The sequence below is a fragment of the Orbicella franksi genome, chromosome 2 (genome assembly GCF_964199315.1).
Source record: "Orbicella franksi chromosome 2, jaOrbFran1.1, whole genome shotgun sequence".
Lineage (NCBI taxonomy): Eukaryota > Metazoa > Cnidaria > Anthozoa > Scleractinia > Merulinidae > Orbicella > Orbicella franksi.
In genome coordinates this window covers 19,360,112-19,384,507 of record NC_138146.1, presented here as the reverse complement: position 1 = coordinate 19,384,507, position 24,396 = coordinate 19,360,112, and the positions used below count along the sequence as shown (strand labels likewise).

Genomic DNA, 24,396 nt, shown 5'->3' with positions numbered 1-24,396 from the left:
TGTTCGCTTTACGTACAACTGTATCTTAACTGAAAGAGACAGAAATGAGAATAGCTTAGACGTGATTAGCCGCGCGATTTTATAATCGTTTAGTATCTTTTTTAATGATTTCTTTCGGCTGAATTCCATGACTAAACTGTTTTTGTTTTTCGCCGGTGCTGTGAGACCATTAAATCTAGTTTTGTTCATGATAACTCTGACTTAGAGAGAGGTAGAGCTACACTTAATGACCTAATGCTTGTTACTCTGGGACTGAAATGATTAAAGAACGAAGTTCGATTCATTCTTCGTAGAACGTAATAGTAAGTTTTTGATTTATATTTTTGCAAAGGAGGGGAATATTTGCTTGTGGCTGGAACACCCCTTGCTTACCAGTTTATTTTTTAGGAGCAGACTGAAAACAAAACTGAATTGGTCAGACTGATCGGTAGCCATCTTAGCTTGCAAATATTACTGTCATCTATGAAACAGGCGCTGAAGTGGCAAGTAGTGCTCTGTGACAAATTTTTAAAATAGGTTCAAATTTAGGTATTTTACATTTCGGTAAATTTTTTTTACTTGTCTTAATGATTTTTGACTTTACTGTTTTTAACTATTAATAAAAAGGGGTGTGCCTCAAACTGAAAGGTGTATAATCTTTCTAAGTAAAACCGGTCAGAATGACAACTACAGAACTGAATAATGGATGATAATATTTGCTCATCTATACAAGAGCAGACTTAATGCTTGAGTTTATTGCTGAATCAACTTGAAGAAGAAGAACTTGAAGTACTGCCAACTGAAGTGATTGACAATGAAAATGAATTCATCACGGTTTGGCGTTTTTATACTGTATACTTCTCTGCTTTATGCAGGTAAGGTTAAACCTGAAAAGAAAAGAGTTTGTTGAACATGAAAATATATTTACGTTAATGAAAGGCCAAGTAAATACTGAAGTTAAGTCTCAAAAGAAGGACGTTTTTGATCATGGGAAAAGAAAGACGTGAGTCATTTTCTCCAAACGATCTTGACATCAGCCTTTTTACGTTTGTGAAGGAGTTACCGCGTACGACGAGTTTCACAAAGCATGTGTGGTAGCCCACAACAAATTGAGAAAGCTTCATGGTGCCCAGTCTGTTGCATGGTCGGAAGAGCTTGGTGACGGGGCGCAAAAGTGGTGTGAAGAACTGGCTTTAAAAGACGTCCTCGCACACGACAACAAGACCATGGACACAGAAAACCAAGGGGAAAATCTTGCGGCTATGGCTGTGGCTGATCCCAAAAGTGAAGGTGCTACTCCTGAACAGTGCACCTTGGCTGTTCAAAAGTGGTACATGGAGGAAGGGAATTACAACTATCAGACAGGACTGCCTAAAGGTCCTGGAATGCCAATCAAACATTTTGCGCAGGTGCAGTTATGTATTCATGGTTTAGTCACATACGTACTTTCTTTGATAAATACAGGTCCTAAGTAGTGACATTCAAAGAACTGACTTGAATCTACTATTAAACTACAAATACCTGTCAGCCTAGCAAACCTAGCAGCAAACCTAGCAGCAATTTAACAATCTCACGCCGCACACCGTCTATAACACTCCTCGTCCGAGTCCTATTTCTATTTATGATCGTAATGTTCAATGGGAGTCTCGTTACACCTGTGAGCTGTTTTTATACTGGGTGACTTCTGCAATCTTAATTAATCTAAAACTGTAGCGTTCTCAATTACCCTTTAATCGGTCACGACTGCTTACTGGCATGATGATCATTATAGCTTACTGAACCCAACCGTTTGATTTTTAACTACTACGGTGGTGCATTTTGTTCCGGAAGTGTTGTCTTTTCTCATAAAAGGTTGTCTGGAACGGTACATTTGAAATTGGAGCTGGGACCGCTCGTTCCACGGTTCATGGTGACATCATCTGCGTTCGTTACAGTCCCCGAGGAGCTGAGGGCGGCCCGAGCGACTTTAAGAAAAACATACTTCCTAATACAGGTATGTTTAAAAGAACGGAGTCTGTCGAAAGGGGCATGAACCCAAGTATTGGTGCCCAAGAGAGACTGGAGGGCAGTACCAGCGCCCTAGACAGTCAGACGGAGGGCAAAAGCAAAAAACATTAATGATGTAACTTTAAAACGATGCACCAACTTGCCCCAAATGTACTTACTGAACAGCTTGTCATTCTGCGTCACACAGAATAAGATCCTAGAAATGCTGCACGTTAACTCGCCTTTACGGCAGAAACAAATTAAAACAAAGTAATTAAAACAACTGCAAAGTTTCAGATGCAGTAGGACCCTTTTATAGAATATTGTACCCCACAAATTCGGAAACGTGAGCTCTACAGACCAGTTAAAACGAAAAATCAGCAAAATTCCTAGTATGTGGGATCCCCACGCGGGAATTACTACTGATGAAAAACAGGCTCTAAACTTAACGGAGCTTTCACTGTGTTTAAATGGGGACTTGAGTATGTATGCGTGTATGTATGTATGTATGAAGACGCCTTTATGTATACAACATTAAATGCAGCAGTATCTGTCTTTATGACTGTTTAAAAAATCTATTTCTTTTTCAGGCTCTGTGCTAAGTAACTTCTCTCAGGGAGGTAATAGAAAACGTACTTTGCTATAGGCAGCTATATTGCTATAGTCAAAACTTACTACTATTAATTTTTAGCGTTTACGCACGGTTTACCTGTATTCTATATATTGTACACGAATGTTACATTAGCTCGGTAACAAGTTAGTTTATAACTTTGATTTCTTAAGGGATCAAACTGTTTTGCTGAATAGTGGTTTTTGCTTTGTAGAGCGCTTGCTTCAGCTGTCTTCGTTTAGTTTAATATGTTCAGTTAATTCATGATCAAAACCCTCGCTGCCGCTCAACTAAGCGGGGGTGTGGCCCTTTACTCTAACACTCAACATAAAAGAAATAAAAAATAACTCTTACTATCTAAAAAAAAAGATAATTACTATTATTCTTTTGCTGCTTTTTTAAAAGCGGAAATAGTCTTCTCTGATTTGGTAGAAATTGCGAGCGATTTAAGATTCGGCAATAGTAGATCAAAGAGGTCGTCATTCATTTCATTACTAAATATATTGACGTACATATCAATTTTCAACTCCACTGTAGATTTCAATGTAAAGAATGGCCAAGGATTCAAGTGCAAATATGGTGATCCTCAAGGGTGCAGTCAGGAAGGAGGGAATTATGGCGGAAGCTTAAGCTGCGGTGTTGGCAAAAAGTCTCGCATTGTTGGTGGAAAGCAAGCGAGGCCATCAGAGTTTCCCTGGCAGGTGGGCTTCAGATGGCAGACGCGGAACAGTAGAACTAACATCTTCTGTGGTGGATCTCTTATCGATAAAAAATGGGTGGTGTCGGCTGCTCATTGTTTCCAAAACTTGAGGCGACCTATAAACGAACTCAAGATTGTGCTTGGGGAATTTGACGTCAATAATGAAGAAGGAAATGAAGTGGTAATTGCCGCAAGAAAGGTATCGGAAAAGGTTTAATTTACGTTATGTACCTTATGTTGTGTCTTGGTGGTATGACGGGCCGATATGCTAGGGTTCGAACCTGTCGGAGCCGGTACTTTTCTTATATAACTCTCTACACCCAGGTGTACACCACTGTACAAAAGCATTTTTCTCCCAAAACGTGGCCGACATTTAGTTTTACTTTCTCCTCGGATGAATGATAAAGAAAGCTAGCGCCACAATGTCATAAAAATCTCGCCAAGTCAAACTAAATTTCGTGCAAAGTATGAATCAACGCATTTAGGGCAAACGAATTTTCGCAGATGCAACGCAAATCTCGCTGAAATCACGCATGCGCGAAATGACACCTAAAGACATAGCAACAAGACAAATCGGGCCTTTTCAAAACGCACATCACCATCAAATCTGCTTTCGGGTTTAACCTATTTTGGTCTTTTTTATTTGCATAACATATGATCCAACGAGAATTTGGCAGCCAATATCAGACACGTCAGATTATATTAGTTGTATCACAACGGAAAACTGTAACCGGGCGTGAAGGGTTAAGCGGTTTTATTTCGTTTTTATGTTCTGTTAGATCGAGAATTCAAACGAAAACTTCCAAGGAAACTTCATGCGATATTGAACAATTTTTATCTCCGCCTCCCAAACTTCTTGCATTTAGATTGGCCAGTTGAAACAGAAGCCATCAGACAGTTGCAAAAAAAATTACTAAGAAGTTAATCAAGTCACCCTGGGAATACACGTCAGAAGAGACGATGTTTGATAGTTGTCTCTTGAAATACATGCAATTTGATTATCCTTTACCACACGCGAAGTCCTGTTATAACTGAATTTTACTAAAACACTGACAAATGCTTGACCCGAATACAAATTAACACTAAAACTCTTTCCTCCTTTCTCCTCCCCCTCCTACCGCGCAGGACGCCTTTTCGTCTCTCCCGAAGCCTATTTCGAGTGTTAATCCAAGATGGCGCTCGCCTGATAAAAATGCAGTCATTCGCCAAAATACGCCCGTAGTGCAGGCTACGTGCTAGTATGAACACCTAGGCCTTTTCAGCACCAAACTTAACTATTTCACCTTTGTTGAGTGGCCGCGGCCACCTTTTGGTCGTCCCGACGATGGTTAAACTATTGTGTTTACCTGTAGGGTTGTTTCAAACATCTGTATTCTTTTATTACCCTTTCAATCTCTTAAATAAGGTCAAACCCCTATTAAGCGGCCACCCTCATTGAGGTGATTTCTCAGTATTGCATTGCGCATCCCTACTACTCATCCCTACATTATCGCGTGCACACACAAAACGTAAGAGATTTCCATCACGCTAAGCTCGACAGTAAAATAAATGTTTGTTTCCAATTAAACAAGCACCGTAAGATACCTTTTTTTATTGCATTAAATTAGTCTATAATTCATTGCCTTTCCACTGAATGAGTAAGAAAAAAAATTTAACGTCAGGTAAAAACTTTACTGCCAAAAATGTTTACTTACCCTTTCACTCGTGACCTGAACCTTAACACCCCTAGAAGACGCACGCTAGAAAGACGTTTAGTCAACTCTGATCCAAGATGTACATTTTTGCCAAGAAGCACATATCAAATTGTTCCTTTCAGACGATGCAATGCATCTTTTGAGACTTTTTAACATTAACTCCATGTATTTGGCCATAGATTCTCCGAAACGTAGCGGCATTCAGAAAAAGAAAAACGCACTTAATGGGTACCATTGCTCGGATTTTTGACGCACCTTTGACGAGTTATGACTCTTAAACGAGCAACGTACCATATGTTTTTTACCGCACATTTCGAATCTCTGTATTATGGGGAACAACTACAAAAAATTTGAAAAAAATCTAACGTCAAGTGTTATTTTGATCTAGGGAATCACCTTAAGCGGTCAGTCATCGAAGTCCTGAAATAATTGTGAGTAATATACTGCAAACAAAACCCCTGTCAACGGGTCACCTTTATCGTGACCGCGACCACCTTTTTGTCGTCCCGACGAGGGTTATTCTGTTGTGTTTACTCGTTTTAAACGGCCACCAAAATGTGAATACGGAAAAGGCGATAACCGGATAAGAGCCCCAAGTAGAAAGGGACGCCAGATAAAAGCATTCAAACACACGTTTATCGACCTTTATCATGATTGTCTTGATGTGAACGTGATTCCATGCTTTAGGCAGTTAACCTGATGGTAAAAAATGTTCAATATACACCAACCCCTATTTAGCGACCAACCCCAATTAAGCGGCCACCTATCATTCCCCCGAGGTTAACCGCTTAATAGGGGTTCGACTGTATTTAGTTAGCCCCGTTACTGGACTGTGTTAACGAGGCAACTGCAAATTTAAATGTAAGCTTAAGGTCTCCAGTGGAATCAAGTAGTTTTAATGGTACTTCCGTTTCACGTCTCAGCTGGGATGCATCAGTGTGGTTCTAGCAGTGATCACTCTAACGAAAGGTTCACTCGATGAATGAATCACCTTAGACACAGGTTAAATCTGTTGCTGATTAATTGACTGATTAATTCATTGCTACAGGTAACCAACCACCCTCGATATAATTCGAACTCAATGGACAACGACATAGCGATTGTGGAGCTAGACAGTGAAGTGTACTTCAATGATAACATGAAACCAGTCTGTCTGCCTTCACGAGGAATGAAATTCCGATCTAACACTATGTGTACTGTAACTGGGTTCGGGGCGATCAGAGAGGGAGGACCACAGGCCACGACACTGATGAAAGCAGATGTTCCCTTAGTTGACAACCAGAAGTGTTCAGAGTATTATAGGTCGCCCATCTCAGATCTCAAGATATGCGCTGGATACGATAAAGGAAAGATCGATTCTTGTCAAGGGGATAGTGGAGGCCCTTTGGTGTGCCCACAGAACGGGAAGGCTTACCTGGCAGGAGTGGTAAGTTACGGTATCGGATGCGCTAGACCAAAGTTACCCGGAGTGTACGCCAACGTGAAAAATTTGTTGGACTTTATCGAGGATATAAAGGGTAGTGCCTAATAAAGAAGTTAGCCTATGAGCAGAATTAAACATCAGAGTTAAGTGAAAAAAAAGGAAGGGTAGTGCCAATCAAAGAAGCTAGCCTGTGGCACTCACGAGCAGAATTAAACATTACCTCCTCTTTTGTGATCGTCCGGGCGAGGTTATTCGAGAAAGGGACTACTATTGGTGGCTCGCTCCGCAACGACCTGCGTGGAAGTCATCATCACAGTCAAATGACAGAATGTTTCTCAGTAGATTAGTCCTCAAAAACTAATTGGGCAGGTTTGCCCTGAAGTTATTGGCCGTGACACTCGCATAGAGTTAGTTATTGAACATCTGTTATCAGTTTCGATTCGTGTATTGTTATTCTATGCATTACGCTGTACGCTGTGTAACATTTACCAGAGTTCAGTTGATTCTATGCAGCGGTAGTTAAGCTTAGTTAGGCGATGGTGTTCAAAAGCGTAACTGTCTCTAGTCCTTTTGAGGACTACCTACAACCGGCGATCACATTAGACGGTCAACTGTTACTCTGGACTGTAACCATTGACTTTGAAGTAAATCAGTATTATTTTAAAGCAGAGGTGCAATAAAGCCTGAAATCTGAAGCCAAATTATTGTTCTGTATGGTACTGGACCCCAAAGAACTGGTTACTTATTTACAAAACTAGTAATAGTTCTCACTAAAGCTGCTCCCGCTTTGTTTTCTGATTGAACACGTACATCTAAACGTTCTGCATGTTCTGAAACTTTCATTTCTTTTTCTGTAAACTATATCACTCATACTGACCATAATGTTCCTTGGCGATTTATCATGAATATAACATCCAAACAATCAACTAAGGAGACTAAACCAACGCAACACATGCTTTTTAACTCATTTAAGAACTTCGTTTTAACGGGTAAAACAAATGCAAGTCGTTGAAGAAAGGCAGTATCATGATGCACTTCAGGCGAGAATCATGTAAAAAGAACAAGAACTAAAGCAAAAAGCAATTTGAAAACGTTGATCTCATGAAAACAGACCACGATGATTAGAGGGTTCCACTAACAAAATGTCCCTTTCCTCTCAATTAACGCGTCCTTTCGACGTTAAAACCTACAGTTATTGTTATAAAGGTAAACAGTGGCAAGACATAAATAACCTATATATTCGTGTACTGATATATACATCTATAATCTATGCCCTCCTTCTTCGTGCAACAATTAAGTAATGCTATCTTGCTTACGTTATATTTACTAGGCGAAAACTTTCGCATCATTTGACTGTTGGACTAAAATGGCCACAAGTAATGGTTTATAGCGCTTCTATAAGGGAAGTAGCTATTATTTAATTCCAAGGCAATTGCCACATGATGTAGCCCCTTAAATGCGAGGGGTAAAAGAATGTTTGGAAAACCCGAATAGTGAATAGCGGAAAGTCGCGAATAGCGAGTAGTCCCGAATAGTGCGAATAGTCTCGAATAGTGGCGAACAGTCGCGAATAGTGCGAATAGTCGCGAATAGTGGCGAATAGTCGTCAATATAGTCACCGCTTTAGTGCAGCACTGATTTGGATTCGTTGAAATTGAGCACGTGGAGCAACTGAGCGTTTATCCGCGGACGCTGACAGATTCGACCAAGCACGTTCTGTGAAAAAACAATAAAATACATGTGGGGCCAGTGGTCTGTGATTAGTTCATCAACTGATAAGACACAAACGAGCTGCTCTGACAACCGGTTACAAAATCATCTAAGCTATATCTTGAATTTATTACCTTCTCTCCTCAGGACTCAGGCTAGGGCTGTCCATCGCCGACATTAAGAAAACAGAAAACACAAGGATAACCTAATAAAGATGTATTTACGCTTTTGCAGCGGTGAAAACAAAAGAAATTACGTTTGGAAACACCTTTTGTCCTTAGAAGCGTCTATGCTTTTTAGCAGGAAAATCCCATCCCACGTTGCTGAGAGGTTGACTGCGAGTTACTGGGTACCAAATTCCTGTCATTCGTCACTATATCTCCCCCTATTTGCCACTATTCGCGAATATTCGCCACTGTTCGCCACTGTTCGCCACTATTCGCACTATTCGTACCATTCGCTATTCGTTATTCGGGACCATTCGCTATTCGTTATTCGGGACTATTCGCTATTCGCTATTCGGGTTTCAGACACCCAGGGCTCGAAACCATCAGGATGAAAATGAAAACTAAACTGCATATTCTAAGGAGGGAAGGAAAGAACGGCGCATATAGGTAAAGTTCCGGTAATGCTATAATTCATGTTCAAACCTGTGTGTCCTCAAAAATATGATGGAATACTGGTATGACCCGTGTAACAGTTTTCTTTGAAAAACTTCTCTAAATCCAAAGGTTAGCCCAGGGGAGGATTGATCAGTAGAGGTAGAGTAGAGGCAAGTAGAGGTAGAGATAAACCAAATGACCTCGGCTATGACCACTGAGACACTCTCCGAAAGAAACTAAATGCAAAACTGGTGATTTAGGAATCTCGCCCGACAGGAGTCAACAGCTGATTCCAGCAAACGCGCGAAAATCCCGTATTTGACACTGGTTCCTGGCTTTGAGACCGAAATTTCACCACGGATGGCGAGTGATGCTGTTTCGGCACATGTAGGTAGGAGGCCCATTACCCGAATCCAACACCCACCTTACAGATGTGGCTAACGTCTCATCAGTGCTTGGTTCGTGGGTCTGGGAGGATTCTGAAACAAGATAGAAAAAAGAAAGATAATTACGTCTATAATCTAATGTCTTGTATGAGAACAAGGCAAACGCAAGGAAATCCTTTGTTCTCTAGAACACCAGTGGTACGAGGTCAGTCGTGGCTATCAAAAACAAATTGAGCACCAGGAGAACAAGGCCATGGTTGTCAAGACAAAAGATACCAAACGTAAAACAATAGTTAATATTCTTACAATCCCCTACTCGAATAAAACGCGAAGGTCTCAAAAGAACTCAAACTAGAACGTGATACGGTGCGATACGTAATGCCAATTCGTACCACGAAAGCTTGGTACAATTTTAACACGGAAGATAGTGACCAAGGGAAGCGCCAGGCTCATTAAGAGGAACAATGTTTAATTTTTAGGAACAGGTCCACGTGGAAAAATTTAAAACACACCGAGCTCCTGTAAAGCAAATGAATCGAGGGAGCTGAATAAAGTGAACGAACATGTTGATCTCCGAACCCACAACTTTTAGTTGTTACGCGCACAAATATTGACGACTCTTTGGATACGATTACACGCAGTTGGACGGCGAAGTTGAATTATATTCCGCACAGGGCAAAATTCGTTGGCAAATTAAAAATGAATGGTAGTAAATGACTGACTTTTAAGTTATAATCAAACACAATTTTTCTTACATCGCTTACACTACCCGCGAGCGAATTGTCAACGGTTAAATCTTTCGCAGTCAAACTCGCTGCGATAGAAGAAAACGGTTTAAAGTAAAAAACAGACCCAATAGAAAATATGGACTTGAATTTGTTTAACTAGTACACTGATTAAAGTAAAAACTATCAAAGAGGAGTTATTACAGCCATGAAAAAAGCAAGCTTATCTCATGTATTAAACTGAACAGGTTTTAAAGCATTGGCGGTGTTATTGACATAGTCCTGTCATTTGCCAGTGTTTGCTGGAAATTCTTTAGCGATCCACCAGCTCTGTTTGTCAGACCGCGAACAAGAGGATGTGAACTCGTAAACTGAATATTCTCAAATTGGTTCGCAAAATCTATTCAGTTTGAGTCAGAGAAACTCTGGAAAGAAGTAGAAAACTAAGAAGGCGGCAATCATTCAATGCGTGCATTTTACCGTCGAGCCTTCAATTATTAGAGACTTAAAGATATGGTACGGCTAGGCTGTCATACTGCGGCAGATAGTGAAGATCGCTTCCGGTGACGTCATGACGCGCGTACCGATACGGCTTTCCCGCCGTAGCTTTGCTTTCTACTACGGGAAAGTGACTGGTTTCACGTACTCCTCACTACGTGACTATAAGCCTGCAATTTACTTCTCATTTTAACGCTTTTTTTCACTGTTTGAACAGCCTAGTTTGAAGATAAAGTTCTCAATCACAAAAATCAGTTCTTAGATCATTGTTTTTTTTGTCATTTGTACAGAAAATTTGAACGATTTTAACACCTACCGCGAGATGATCAATTCAGTCATATTAGAATCGGGCCGAACAGCCGTAGATAAGAAAGCTTCGTATGTACTAATCTGAGCTATAATTGTTTATTACTGTTCAAAATGTATTTTATTATAATTGAAAGTTTTGTATTTTTGGGCTTATCATGTAATCGTTGTACGAACAACCTGTCCGTGTTGAAATCGAGCTTTTTTTTATATCAGAGTTTATATTTTGTTTCGTGGTTAGAATTACTGGCGGTTCTATCAAGTTCTAAAAGACAAATCTGAGATCTGGGAGATGTAAGACGGATAGAGGAGAAGGAAATCATTGTCATTAATCAAGCCTATTTCTTATGAAAGTAGAACAATCTCTGGTTTCCTTGAAAGTAGTCATTTTTGTAAAGACACTTAGAGACTGCACAAACCGTTACCGTACAGTAAAATCTTAATCATTTGTGTTTGGCGGGTAAAACAACGTTGTCAGCCTAGTCCCTCACGGCCAAAGTAGCCATAGTAGCACCTCGCCGTAGCGTTTCTGAAAGTCCTCATTGTCGACTGGGCTAAGGACGGTCCTTGGGACTTGGCTCAGCTCCAAAGCTAGGTAAGTATAACGCGGTAGTATGCTATTTACATTGCAACTAAATTGATCATCCTTAAAAGTGCCATTTCTCTAAACCGGCGAATTCTGTATCTATGGTGGTCGTGGTGTAGAAAGGTTCACCTGTATGCTAGTTTAAAGAGACGGAAATAAAACTGACGCTACTCACTCACACAATCCTCTTCGTTCCTGATGGAACATGAGCTGTCTCTCCTCCAACTCTGCCATTCTTGTGCGCCTCCAGGTGTGCTGGGGTCTGCCTCTCTTGTGCTTCCTCTGTGGGTTCCACTCTATGACCCTCTTGGCTATGTATTTGTCTGGTATTCTCAGCGTGTACGCATGTGGCCAATCCAACCCCAAGCTCTTTGTATTATCTCCTGCTATGCCGGTCACTGCCCTGCTCGTCTCCAAAGCTCCTGATTGCGTATTAGTCTAGGCCATCAAATCCACAGGATGCTCGTCAGGCTCTTACTGATGAACACTTGCAACTTCTGCTTTAATTCCTTGGTCAGCCGCCAAGTTCAGAAGTCAGAAGCTAAGTCCAATATTCCAATTGCAACGTATCCGTGAACATCATCTAATACATTCTTTTCTCACCGGAACCATACCCGAAGTTAATTAACTAGATCGTGCGTTTTTCAACTAAAAGTGAGGTCCAAATATTTTAGGCTTTGAAAAGGTGAATTTTGTCTCCCGCTATGTAAACTATAGATAAAGTCACTGTGGAAATTGAATGACACCTTCAGAGTTGAATAATGAATCTATTCCTTTACGTTTCTAAATAGACCTTTTTAGCTTGGGCGGTTTGTTGCCCCATTTCAGACGATGTGATGATACTCTTGAGAATTCTTGCTTTCAAATTTTCAAATAGTGGCACGTGTATGATTGAATAATTTTAAGGTGGATACAAAAACAATTCTCTAGAGAATGTCGCGTGGTCTGTAATGGGAAAACAGACCGCCCAAGCTAAAAAGGTCTATTTGAAACCCCGCTAGCGCATGCATGGGCACTCGTGGTCATTCGTGTTTATTCGTCAATTTGTCGTATCTTCGTGCAGAGCTGAAATACGGCATGAGCCTCTTGGAAAAGTTGCGACTAGTTTAGAAGTCGTTGAAGTGCTTTGAAAAGTCTCTGATGCAGTTTTTTTAAGTCCCTAACGCGCTTTAAAAAGTTGGTACTTTAAAATGTTGCAGTAACAGTAAGATGTCTCTAATACATGCCACTGTACGATGACCTCCCTTTGAAGAAAAGTTTTGTCTTGTCAAAAAGAAGTAGTTCTGAAGAGCTACATCTTGAATAAGGAGATCGTGATTAGGACGTTTTGAAAGTTTGACAGCGATGTCGAACAACCCTCCTTTTAATCAATAATTATATTTACAGTAAATGTGTGAAGTTGTTTTCCAAACGGGGCAGTCAGCTCGGCCGCCTGAAATAGCGAGTTCAGACAGTGAAGCCGGCTGATGAGCGGTGAAAAGTGGGGATGGTGAGACTCAAACCGAGACGAAAGAACGTTGACAGGCCCGTCTGTAAACTGAGCAACATGGCTTTTTGTTTGTACTTTACTAAGTGGAGTTAGATCTGATAACGTCCTTCATTCTAAGAAAGATCAGACTGACCGGGAAGACAAACTCTTGCATAGACAATTGCACATCTTACGCAAAAATATTTTTGCGAAGTAACACTCTTTCTACCACGAACCATCCTGTTCCCTGCTGCCTCGGGATCACAATGGCCTTTTAGGGTTTCCATCACTCAAACAACTCTCGCGCTGTTGCAAAGTATAATTTGACATTAGAAATCTGATTTTACATGCAACTATGTACCCTCAAACTTGGCCAGCTAGCAATGTATGTTTGATTGTTAACAACCTCTTTAGTCGAAATTTAATTTTTAACTGTAGAACTCAATCTTCTCTCGGTCATAGGTTTTCAATGACTCGAAGAAGTCTCTATCTCAGTAGCACGCACTATACTCTTCTTAAATAGAAAGCTGATTTTACGTGCAAGTAAACTTAGCTTTCAACGCACTGTTATTTTATATGCAAGTAAATGTAGCCATCAAACTCAGCCAACACTGTAATTACCTGTAAAGGCGATATTTAGTTTTGATCTCAAGATCTCGATTATCCGTTGGCGATAGTTGATACCTACATTACCTACTGATACCTACGTTATAATATTTCTACACTTACGGGAACCTTTGCTTTGCGGTAAGCGCCATGGTTAGCTACTGATTTACGTGATTTAATCCTTGCTGGGTAAGGACCATACAACTTTCCGCCAATCAAGATGTGTGTTTTTACAAACACACCAAGACCCAGCCAGCTTCCAGTCGCAACCTTTCCATGACGTGTCATCTTTAGTATATTAGCGTATGCAGTTTCCTTAGTTACACCTGTGTCTTGTTCCTCTTTCTTGTGAAGACACATGTTGGGCCTCGACAGGAACACCAAATTGGTTTGTAATGGCAGTCGTCGTCGCTGTGGCAACCCTCTTTAGCGAGAGTACGTTCGAACTCTGGACACATATCGTTGGACCTCTCGGTGTAGTCGAATTTCTGTATTTGAACTTTGTTATTTCCTTTTCCACCTGGTACGTATGAACAACCATCATTCAGGAAGCCGAGGCAGTAGTACTGCAAGTTTAGTCCTCTGACGTAGTTCGGTGATCCTGATGGAAAACGGCTTTGTAGAATTTTCCAAATGGCTCTGAAGGTGTGCTGAATGGATGAATGTGTGTCTCCGGCTTCATTCATTAGCTGTTGAATCAGTTCCTTAGACCTGTCATGTAACAGCTTGCTACGGGTTTCCCTGCTTCATCCTCTAATGAAAAGTTTATCAGTCTTGCTGATATCGGTGGCATTACTTGATTCACTTTTATTCACATTTGCACATGCAGAACACCGACCTTTCCAACGGATGTGGGGCCTGCTAACGAGATGCAGCTTCTAACTTGAGCTTGTCTTCTTTGTAACACTATTGAGTGTGGCGCTCAGGGAATAGGCTGACTCCAATGGGGCATCTAATCCAACTTGGGTGGCCAATTTTGAGTAAAAAGACTTAGTACTTTGATAATATTCAAAGTGACTTCTTGTGGAGTTTAGTTTTTCCTTTTTGAAACATTTTGAAGGGAAAGACTCGAAAATGCTTGCTTCGCGTTCCTTAAAATCTTCCAATAAGCTGACTTTTGGAAGGTTAATGGATTTTCCGAGCTCTACTAATTCGCTGGCCGTCAGAGTTTCTTCGCTTCCCATTGTCCTGGGCATAGATATGGCTTTCAAGTATATGACTAGCATCAAGGAGGAAAACATGGCTCCTGGCCGGGTGTATCTAGTATAACGCACTCTGAGTACAGAGTCAATTCACACAATTGATTAACTATGGGTCAGGAATACGTTTACATGGGAGCATTGGTACATCATAGATTGTTGGTTCTGTAGTACTGTTAAGCTACGTTTTAAACTAGTATTTTTGGCCGGATTATTACTGATTTAGTCGTGTAATGAACGACAAACTTCATCCGAGTAAGTAAGTTGTTTTTTTCTTTTCAGCGGTTAATAAATGATCATCCAAAGCGTTTAAAAGCCAATTCGTTAGAAAATACCTTCTTTGACTCATTTGTAGTTGCAGGCATAGTTTGGCTCTCTCAACTGTCGCATTATTCACTTTCTCTAAAACGACTCGCGAGAAATCAAAATAACTTAAACGTATTTGTCATAAACAGTGTTTTAAAGAGTCAAAGAGTAGTCCACCTTGACTCTCTTGTTTCGTAATCTTAAAAACACTGTTGCGAATTTCTTTAAAAAATTTAAAACCCTAACCGAACTCGAAAACAAAAATATTCCCATATTGCTTCGCAAAATCTATTCGGTTCGATTCAAAGAAACTCTTGACTGAAGTGGAAAGCTAAGGAGGTGGGAATCATTCAGTGCGTGCATTGTTTTACAATGGAACCTTCATTAATGGCCAACTGCCCTAAGAACGGTCCTTTACGTACTTGGCGTTTGCTCAGCGCCAAAGCCAGGTATCATTGATATAACGATAGTGTGCCACTTACATTGCAAGTAAATTGACCGTCCTTAAAACCGCCGACTGGCTGTGCCCAAGGCGGTCGTAGTGTAAAATGTTTCACCTGCATGTTAGCTCCAAAATACGGAAATAGAACTAACGTTTGGTTATGTCAGATGTCAAGTCTTGCAATATTTCAATTGTATCGTATCCGATGCGTGAATATTTAACAATTATTCGTCAAAGGCAAAGTGAACGTTGGTGAATATTCACCGAGACGAAACCGAGAGGTAAATATTCACCAATGTTCACTGAGCCTGAAGCGAATAATTGTTTTAGTATAATTTTCAGAGGTGAATATTAAGGACTATCAAAAAAACGGACCAAAACATAAAAACAGTCGCAATTGTTCGTGTGCATACACGTATGCAGCCGTAGTTTTAATAAGCTTACATGTACATCGATTGCCAATCAAATTACTCATCGAGTTCGGCAGTAAATTAACAACCGAGCGAAACACTACGAAAAAATAAATTCATCCGGTACCTTTGTTTTATCGTTGTTGACTTCATTCACAGTCGTCAACATCGTCTAAAAATGAGTAGCTTTAGTTTGAAGAAAAATAAATTTCGGTCAATCGATCTGACCTACTGGCGTCGACGTAACCACTGCATTAACTATTCTTTAGAGCCTTGAATACGAGTTCTTGAAAAGATTTTTGGTCCAAGGGCGACAGCAGTCATTTTTAAAATTCTCCATGGTTTCAAATATCCTGTACTTGGAGTGATGTCTTTCGAATAAATGAAAACTTCATTCAGCAACTGTCCGCCATGTTTACTTGCCGAGATGGCAAAGATGGCGAGCTTAGTAACCAAGCTCTAGCGTCATATGATGAGCTTTTCGACCGATCAGAATGTCCAATTCTTATATTCACCTCTGGAAATTATGCTTACATCTGATTTATTCGCCTCTCACCGGCACCGGAAGCTAACAAGGTCGTGTGTTTTTCAAGTAATGTATCAAAGACGACAGACCGTGTTTGACTACATTTCCAAACATCGAGAAGAGAGTTGAAAATACGACGCCGCAGCGGAGTATTTTTGACGAAAGTTCGAGGTGTTTGGAAATGCGGTCAAATACTGTCTTGAGTGTTTGATATATCTTCTCAATCAAAACTAAAACCTAAGGACAGAGAAATAAAATCGTAAAAATCAATGCAAATTAAGATTAGATATCCAAACACCGTCACGGTCATGATTTCTTTTGTTCAAACTTGATGAATTATTAATGAATTTGAGAACTGAAAGTAAAGGTCAAATATTTTAGGCTTTAAAATTCGAATTTTGTCTCATGCCATGTATACTTTAAATAAACCACTGTGGAATTGGATGGCACATGAGGGTTGAATATTGAATTTTTCCCTACTAAATTTGGCACCATACTAGCTCGCGAAACTACATGGATCTACACCTAAACTTCTTTGTAGAGGAAACTTACCAAAAAAAGTGAAACCGTCCATGTTTCACAGTGCTCTCACATTAAATTTTATAATATATCTAGATCAACATTTCGTCTCTGGGTCAGATGAACAGACTGTTAAATAAAGTTAGCCATTTCAATCGATCTTACCTTCAGGCGACAACAGGCCTGAAACTTTGAACTACATTAGTTGACTACAAATTTAACGTTCTAGGAGAGAAATAATAAAAAGAAATAGGCCAGAGTCATTATTGTATTTCCAAGAAATGTTTATGAAATGCTTCCCTGTGGCTGGAACAACCCTACCTTGAGGGCGGGAGGAGATTAAAAAGAAGAGTTTGGCAGATCTTCGTCAGTTGCCACTGGCTGAAAGTATCGCTGGCATAAATTATAAGTTATGATGAAACAGACGCACGGCCATGGCAAGTAATGTTATTGTAAAATGATCGGGCGAGGTCAAAATTCGTTCATTTTACAGCGATAAATATTATTCTAGCTTTTTTTATTTTTAATTTGACTGTTTTAATCTCTTATCATTAAGAAATATGGGGTGTGTCTCATGTTAAAAGGCATGCAACTTTATTGTGTAATACCAGTTAGAATGACATCACGGGGATTGAATAATGAATGATCGCTTTCTCATATATACAATAGATATACAGTTCTTTTCATTCGAGCTTATCGCTAGATTAGAACGAAATTCAGGACCACTGAGAAAGCGGTTGAAAAAATGATTCCATTCCAGTTTTGTGCTTTCTTGATATACACTTCTCAACTTTATGCAGGTAAGATGAGACTAATTTTAATGCATATTGTAACGCGCGCGGGCGACAACAACTTCCAGTCAAGGAGTCCAACAGCCAACGGTTTAATTACTCGACTCTCAACGTTTAGCTTACTTGTACATGGCAAGTCTACTAACACACACAGGCCACTCCATAACGTGAGTCCCTTATATACGCTGTATTACGAGTACATTGCGCATCCCGTACTCGCCATATAACCGTCTCTTAGTCTTAGAACTCTTGCGAGTATACATTCAAATACAACCGTTATACATCTTAGCACGAGCATCATAGCTCGTGCAATCACTATATCAGTTTCATTACAATATAAATGTTTTTGACGACCTACTAACACTAAATAGTATTACTAATTAAACTTAAAATGCTTCTTGGTCCTCGGCTGCGGTTGAATCGATAAACTATTAAAATCAACTATTTTTTAATTTTTTAATCTTGTTTTGTATTAGAGAGTCAGCAATTGATTGAAATTATTGGTGTATTAGTCCGATGCTTTCAGCACCGCACAGTCCCCCTAGCTCGCGTGATATGATCTGTTCACTTTTTTCTTAAAGGCATATTTGATATAGGGTCATGTGTTTTGTTGTTAAATATTCTACAAAACATGTCAACTGATCAAATTTTGCTTGACATATAAAAGATGAATCCCTGGTTACATCTAAAATGAAGGCAAAAATGGATCTGGAACATGAAAAGCTATTTCTCCTATGAGTCTCGACCATGAATACTATTCCGGTGAGGTTCTAGCTCTGTCTATAATGCCCTGCAATATTCTATGGTAAATCCGTTTTTACCAGTCCTAACCAATTTCTGTTTCGCGTAATCTCAGTAAATCTTTTATTGTGTTGGTAATGAGGGGCAAGATTAAATTGCTATTTATTATTTTTATTGAATTAGTTTCGCCCAATGATCATAAAAAATGGTATTCTACGTTTATTGAAGGCGTCTTCGCATACGACGAATTTCATAAAGCATGCGTGATGACCCACAATAAACTGAGAAAGCTTCACGGTGCTCAGGCTTTGGCGTATTCAGAAGAGTTGGGCGTAGAGGCTCAAAAGTGGTGCGAGGAACTCGCAATAAAAGACGAGCTTTCACACGACAACAGGACCATGGACACAAAAGGCGAGGGAGAAAATCTTGCAGCTACACCTGTGACTGGTGCCAAAAGTGAAGGTGCTACTCCTGATCTCTGCACCTTGGCTGTTCAAAAGTGGTACGCGGAAGAGCAGAATTATAACTATCAGACAGGACTGCCTAAAGCTCCTGGAATGCCAATCAAACACTTTGCTCAGGTAAACCAGGAAAAGGATTTTATGGCAAATATTCTTGTTTCATACGCATACTTTCAAAGTCTGGTTTTAAATGTTGCGCTTATTCATGTTTTGAGTTTGCTCATCAGGTACTAATCTCCTTCTCCTTCGTTATCTGTGTCTTTACGCAAGGCTTCTCTCTTCTTAGTGGGAACAAGCTTTAGTTACTAAAGGAGCTTATATCGAAGCGCTCGTATGACTGGTAATGACTAGACCAAAACTGAATGTGTCTCTTTAGAGTTAAAAGTTGTTGAGTTCGGAAGACAGGGGAACTAAAATCGGGTGGGGCGGGAAGCGGGGGGACTGTAGCCAGAATCACGCTCTCTCTTCGTTGTCATTCGCCCGATCCGCCAACTAATCAATTGATTAGTCATTCGATCAATCGATAATAAAACCTTTAGTCTCGTCACCAGACTTGACTTGACTTACTCCTTTTCGTTCCCTCAGAAACATAGGACCTTGACTACGAGCCTTCATCTTTCCCGATCTTGAGCTATCTTCTTTGCCTCCTCCCAGGTCATGCTGATGGTCTTTATCTCTGCTTGCAGAGTTCTTTTTCATGTCAGGGCTGGTGTTCCTCTTTTCCGTTTCCCCTGAGGGTTCCAATCCAAGATTGGCGGGTGATGCTGGTCTTCTCTCTGCGTAGGTTATGCCCGATTGTCACCAGACTTAGGGGCTTAAAACTATGCAAGCAGGACCTGACAACACAGCGCTGGAGGCCGGTTCTAATTTTGAATTCGCTAAAAAGTCAATTAGAGCAGACTCAGGATCTTTGTTATTTTTGCAAATGATTATAAGATTAAGAACACTTCAAGTGGCTCTTTCTCCACCGGAGGCAGAATCGAGAAATAACATTAGCTTAGTAAAACTGACTTTCTAGTAAATTACTTTTAACAACCAATGTTGTAAAAATTACTATCGTGCTCCTCAATTGACGTCCCTTCTCATAAAAGGTTGTCTGGAACAATACATTTCAAATTGGAGTGGGGACTGCTCGTTCCACCGTTCATGGTGACATCATCTGTGTTCGCTACAGTCCTCGTGGAGCTGAAGGCGGCCCGGACGAGTTTATGAACAATGTTTTTCCTAAAGGTAGGTTAAAAAGATCGTAGTTCGTCAAACTGAAACATCGCGGGAGCTTGAGCGCCTTCGAGAGACAGAGTCAATATATCAGTCTGAAAGTCTTACCTAAGATGTCTTGTTCCCTAGATAGAAACAGATTAGCTGCTAAGTACACACTGATTCTTAAAATTAGTGTGTAGTACTGTAGGAGTTAAAATAACTCCTACAGTAGGGTTAAATTTACACCCTAAGGTGGAGTTATTTTTGGAGGAGTTAGAATAACTTCAAAAGGGAGTTATTTTTACTCGTCGTGGAGTTAATCTAACTCCGCATAGTGGAGTTATTTTTTGTGCAGTCATTTTCACTCTAAATGAGAGTTAAATATAACTCCCACTGGGAGTTAAATTTTAGGAAGAAGTTATTTCAACTCTCTATAGGGAGTTAATATAACTCGCTTTTGGAGTTATCTTGTAGGGGTTATTTCAACTCTGACTGAAGAGTTAGAATAACTCTAATTTGGGGGTTAGTTTAACTCGTTTTCGGGTGTTATCTTGTGGGGATTATTTTAACTCTGGTAGGAGAGTTAAAGTAACTTTTTACTGAGGGATTACTTTAACTCGCGTTTAGCTGCGTTTAGAGTAGTTTTGTAGGGGTTATTTCACTATTGTTGAAGAGTTAAAATAACTTTTTTACTGGGGATTAACTTTGATTGAAGAGTTCTGATAACCCACCTCTGCATGTTATACAATGGCTACACAAATTAGTAGCACAAGACAGAATTAAGTTATCACTATGGGAAAAAAATGTCCTTAAAACTGTTTTATAGAGTAAAAGCTACCATTAGCCCAGTGAAAGTTGCACAATGCAAGCTACGCTCACTTAAGTCTCGATTTCTAAACTACGTAAGAGAGAGAGAGAGAGAGAGAGAGAGAGAGAGAGAGAGAGAGAGAGAGAGAGAGAGCAAGCGAAGAAAAGAAAATATAATCAGAATTTTTTACTTTTTCTCTGTATGAGCTATGAGGGTTTTTTCTCATGCCACCGAGCGTTGCCAATCTTGCTCAATCTGTCATTTCAATTTCACATTAAAATTTATTTGTGATCTCAATTATGGAAATATACTGTGGTATGGAAGATTATCGCCGAATTGAAGGAAACAGTAAGTGTTACACCAGGGAAATTGTAAACTTGACTCATAGTTAGACTGGTTTTAATTAAATTCGCTCAAATTGGAACGCTGTTCGAAATAGACGATGGAAACATAATAAAGAATTTTTGATTATGTTTTGTCCGACAAGGGCTCTTTTTTCATTTAATGTCATTGCTTTGCTAATTTTGTCATTTTTACTATTGTTATGTCTAAGTTGCATCTGCTAGTTGCATGGAGTGCAACTGGCTATAACTTTGCTCAAAATTCTGTTTCTTTTTCAGTCTCCATGTCAAGTAACTCCTCAGTAAAAGGTAAATCAGAGCGAGATGAATGTTTCCTCAGCGCATTTTCTGGTTACCGCAATAATGCGACTTCACCCTCGGGACATTTATTATCATTCGAGAGTTGGAGGGAGAGAGGGAACTAATTAGGGACGGGGAATTTACCTCTTTTGGTAGTTAACACTCAAAAGTTTAATACGGAAGAAGAATCTTGCGCTTGAAGGAATTCTGCCCCCCTCATGAAAATGACATTCGAGACAGTTGTTTTGTAACGGTTTGATGTGAACTGTTCAGAAGATGAACTACGGACAAATGATCTTCATATACTCTGATGGCGCGGAAATTGATCCTTTAAAGGAATAGGTAGCTCACTAATAGGTGGCGCTTAATTATGTAGGAGACACAAGTGGCAATAGGGACGCTTTTTGACAGAAACTCGGTGTCTCTGAGAAAAAAAAAGAATCACTTAAATTTGCGAGTTAACTTACTCAAGTTTAAGCTGCATGTAAAACCAAGGTAACGAATGACCTGAAAAATCTGTTTTAGACCCTCTGACCCTTCTCCCAAAGGCTTTCAGTTCACGGATCCGCAAACAATTTTAGAAGAAGAAGTGAAAGTACTCCAACTTGAGCGGCCATTTGACCTGTCCAAATCGGTGTCAAACTGGACGAATTTGAACTAAAATAAAGGAAGTTTTCGCTCTACTTGAATATCTTAGTAAAATTGTGATCAGAGCACTACACAAAGAGCACGGGCCCATTTTTTTGTGTCGTTCGTGATACGACCTTTGAAGGCCTTCAAACACAGTGCGTAATCGTAATTCCATAAATTGAATTTTGACTCATTAATCGAAAGGCTTTGGTATTTCAAGCAAACGGAAGATGGGATCTTTTCTACAAAAAAACTGAGCTATTTAAAAACAAGCGAAGACCGTTTGTATAGATTTTGCTTATTTTTAAAAGGAAAGCAATTTTCTTTGGTAGTGACGAAGGCTTTCTTGACCTAAGAGAGATCATATGAACCATTGTCCATTCCATTGATATTGTTTTAACATACATATGTTCATGCAAACTTTGTTTCAGATTTGAATATCCCAGGATACATTTCTAGCTCTAATGATCCTCAGGGTCAAGCAGGCGGAAGTTTTAAGGGAAGCATGAGCTGCGGTGTTGGCAAGAAGTCCCGTATTGTTGGTGGGCAAGAAGCGAAGCCAGCAGAGTTTCCTTGGCAGGTGGCCTTCAGATGGGAAAGCTACTACGGCTATACCAACCTCTTCTGCGGTGGATCTCTCATCGATAAAAAGTGGGTGGTGTCAGCTGCTCATTGCTTCCAAAGAATGAAACGTCCACCATTTGAACTTAAGGTTGTTCTTGGAGAATTCGACGTCAATAACGATGATGGCAATGAGGTCATAATTGGTGCGAAACAGGTAGAGAAGTCCGAATGGAATCCAAACTATTTGGTCTCGATAATTTACCGTTGCTGACCGCCACTCGGTTAACTCAATTGACAAAGCAAAAACAAGTTTTGTTTACTATTTAAGCAATAGAGCATTTTTTCCGTGTTTACATAGCCTCATCTAAGCACGAGGAGGGTTGGGAGAATTTGAGACAGTTATGCAAAACCGAGACGTAGTCTGCCAGCCCCCCGAGTGTTTATATGAGGCTGTGTAAACACGGAAAAAAAGCTCTATTACTTTTACAAAATATTTCTCAAAAATACGCGCGAATCTAAAAGGTCACAGTCGTGTTTACATAATCCCATCTTAACACACCTGTCGACCAATGAAAGCGCGCATAGTATCTCAGTTATTTTATATAAAGCGCTCGATGTCTAGTAGACGCAAGTAGTTCAATGACGTCCCCGTTTCAAATCTGGAAATATTTCAATCCTTAATTCTGGCACTAATCACCTTCAGTTGAAGGTTTTCTCCATAATATAACTCGATAATTGTAAGCACATTTATACTCAGGTGTAACATTATAGTACTATACTGAAAAGACTGTTGTTGATCGATTGATTGTTGCAGGTGATCAACCATCCTCGTTATAACGACCATACAAAAGACTACGACATATCTCTCGTGGAACTGAAGTCCGAAGCATCTTTCAGTGATTACGTGAAACCAGTATGTCTACCTACGTCAAGCTCCAATTTTCCACCTGGAAAAATGTGCACTGTCACCGGGTTTGGGTTGCTCAGAGAGGGTGGACAACAGGCCACGAAACTGATGAAAGCAGATGTTCCCATAATCGACAACAATAAGTGTTCAGTGAACTATGGTAAGATTTCAGAACTCAAGTTATGTGCTGGATATGATCAAGGAAAAATCGATGCTTGTCAGGGGGATAGCGGAGGACCTTTGGTGTGCTCGGAGAATGGTAAGGCGTACCTCGCGGGGGTGGTAAGCTACGGTATTGGATGCGCTCGACCCAGATATCCGGGGGTGTACGCCAACGTGAAGTCTTTGATGAACTGGATTGAAACGACAAAGGGTAGCTAAATGGCAATAAAGTTAAGAAGTTATAACCCTCAGCAGAAATATTGTTACAAAGCATAACGCCAATAAAGTCTGAACTAGTAATCAGAAAAAATGCCAGTTCTGTACAGTATTGGGCTGAACCCAGACAATAAAAATGGCTCCCAAAAACCAACGATGCTTTTAACCAGTGATATTTTAAAGAGAAGGGAGTGTGAATTGAACAACAGATACAGTATAAAATAAAGTCTTAGGACAACCTAGTTTATTTCTCACATCTCAACTTAATTTTGGTTGATTTGGATTTTCCGAGAATGCTGAACGATGTTCTACTTAACTACAAAGGAAAGGTTCATTGTTTATTTGTTGTTGTTTGAGGGGAAGGCTCGTTGATAGACGGAATTTACTGCGAGATTTGTGATGGGAAGAGATGAAAGGTAAAGTGAATACTGGTAGAAAAGCATCTCTTTGCTTGGCCTTGCAAACCTACATGAGTAGTGCAAAGACGGGATGGCTTTTGCGGCAGTGCTTCTGGTCAGCTGTAGCCTATAGAGCGTTTTCACATGACGTCATGGCAGCCATATTCGTGTTCCAAAACAATGAAACGGCGGGCAT

At 40.1% G+C, this 24,396-nt stretch overlaps 2 protein-coding genes and 1 pseudogene across 2 annotated transcripts; 2 read left to right on the top strand and 1 right to left on the bottom strand.

Moving 5' to 3' along the window:
* The first annotated feature begins 756 nt into the window (after positions 1-756).
* On the top strand, positions 757-7,171 carry LOC145478476 (transmembrane protease serine 6-like). Its single transcript, XM_081456514.1, has 6 exons — positions 757-854; positions 1,036-1,388; positions 1,831-1,972; positions 2,556-2,585; positions 3,113-3,474; positions 6,018-7,171. The coding sequence occupies exons 1-6, from the start codon at positions 794-796 to the stop codon at positions 6,495-6,497; spliced, it is 1,428 nt and encodes a 475-aa protein (XP_081312640.1). The 5' UTR covers positions 757-793; the 3' UTR covers positions 6,498-7,171.
* Positions 7,172-13,331: 6,160 nt separating this feature from the next.
* On the bottom strand, positions 13,332-14,827 carry LOC145471440 (DELTA-alicitoxin-Pse2a-like; annotated as a pseudogene).
* Positions 14,828-16,883: 2,056 nt separating this feature from the next.
* On the top strand, positions 16,884-24,002 carry LOC145478474 (serine protease 33-like). Its single transcript, XM_081456512.1, has 6 exons — positions 16,884-17,481; positions 18,442-18,794; positions 19,766-19,904; positions 21,303-21,332; positions 22,385-22,731; positions 23,332-24,002. The coding sequence occupies exons 1-6, from the start codon at positions 17,427-17,429 to the stop codon at positions 23,803-23,805; spliced, it is 1,398 nt and encodes a 465-aa protein (XP_081312638.1). The 5' UTR covers positions 16,884-17,426; the 3' UTR covers positions 23,806-24,002.
* Positions 24,003-24,396: the final 394 nt, after the last annotated feature.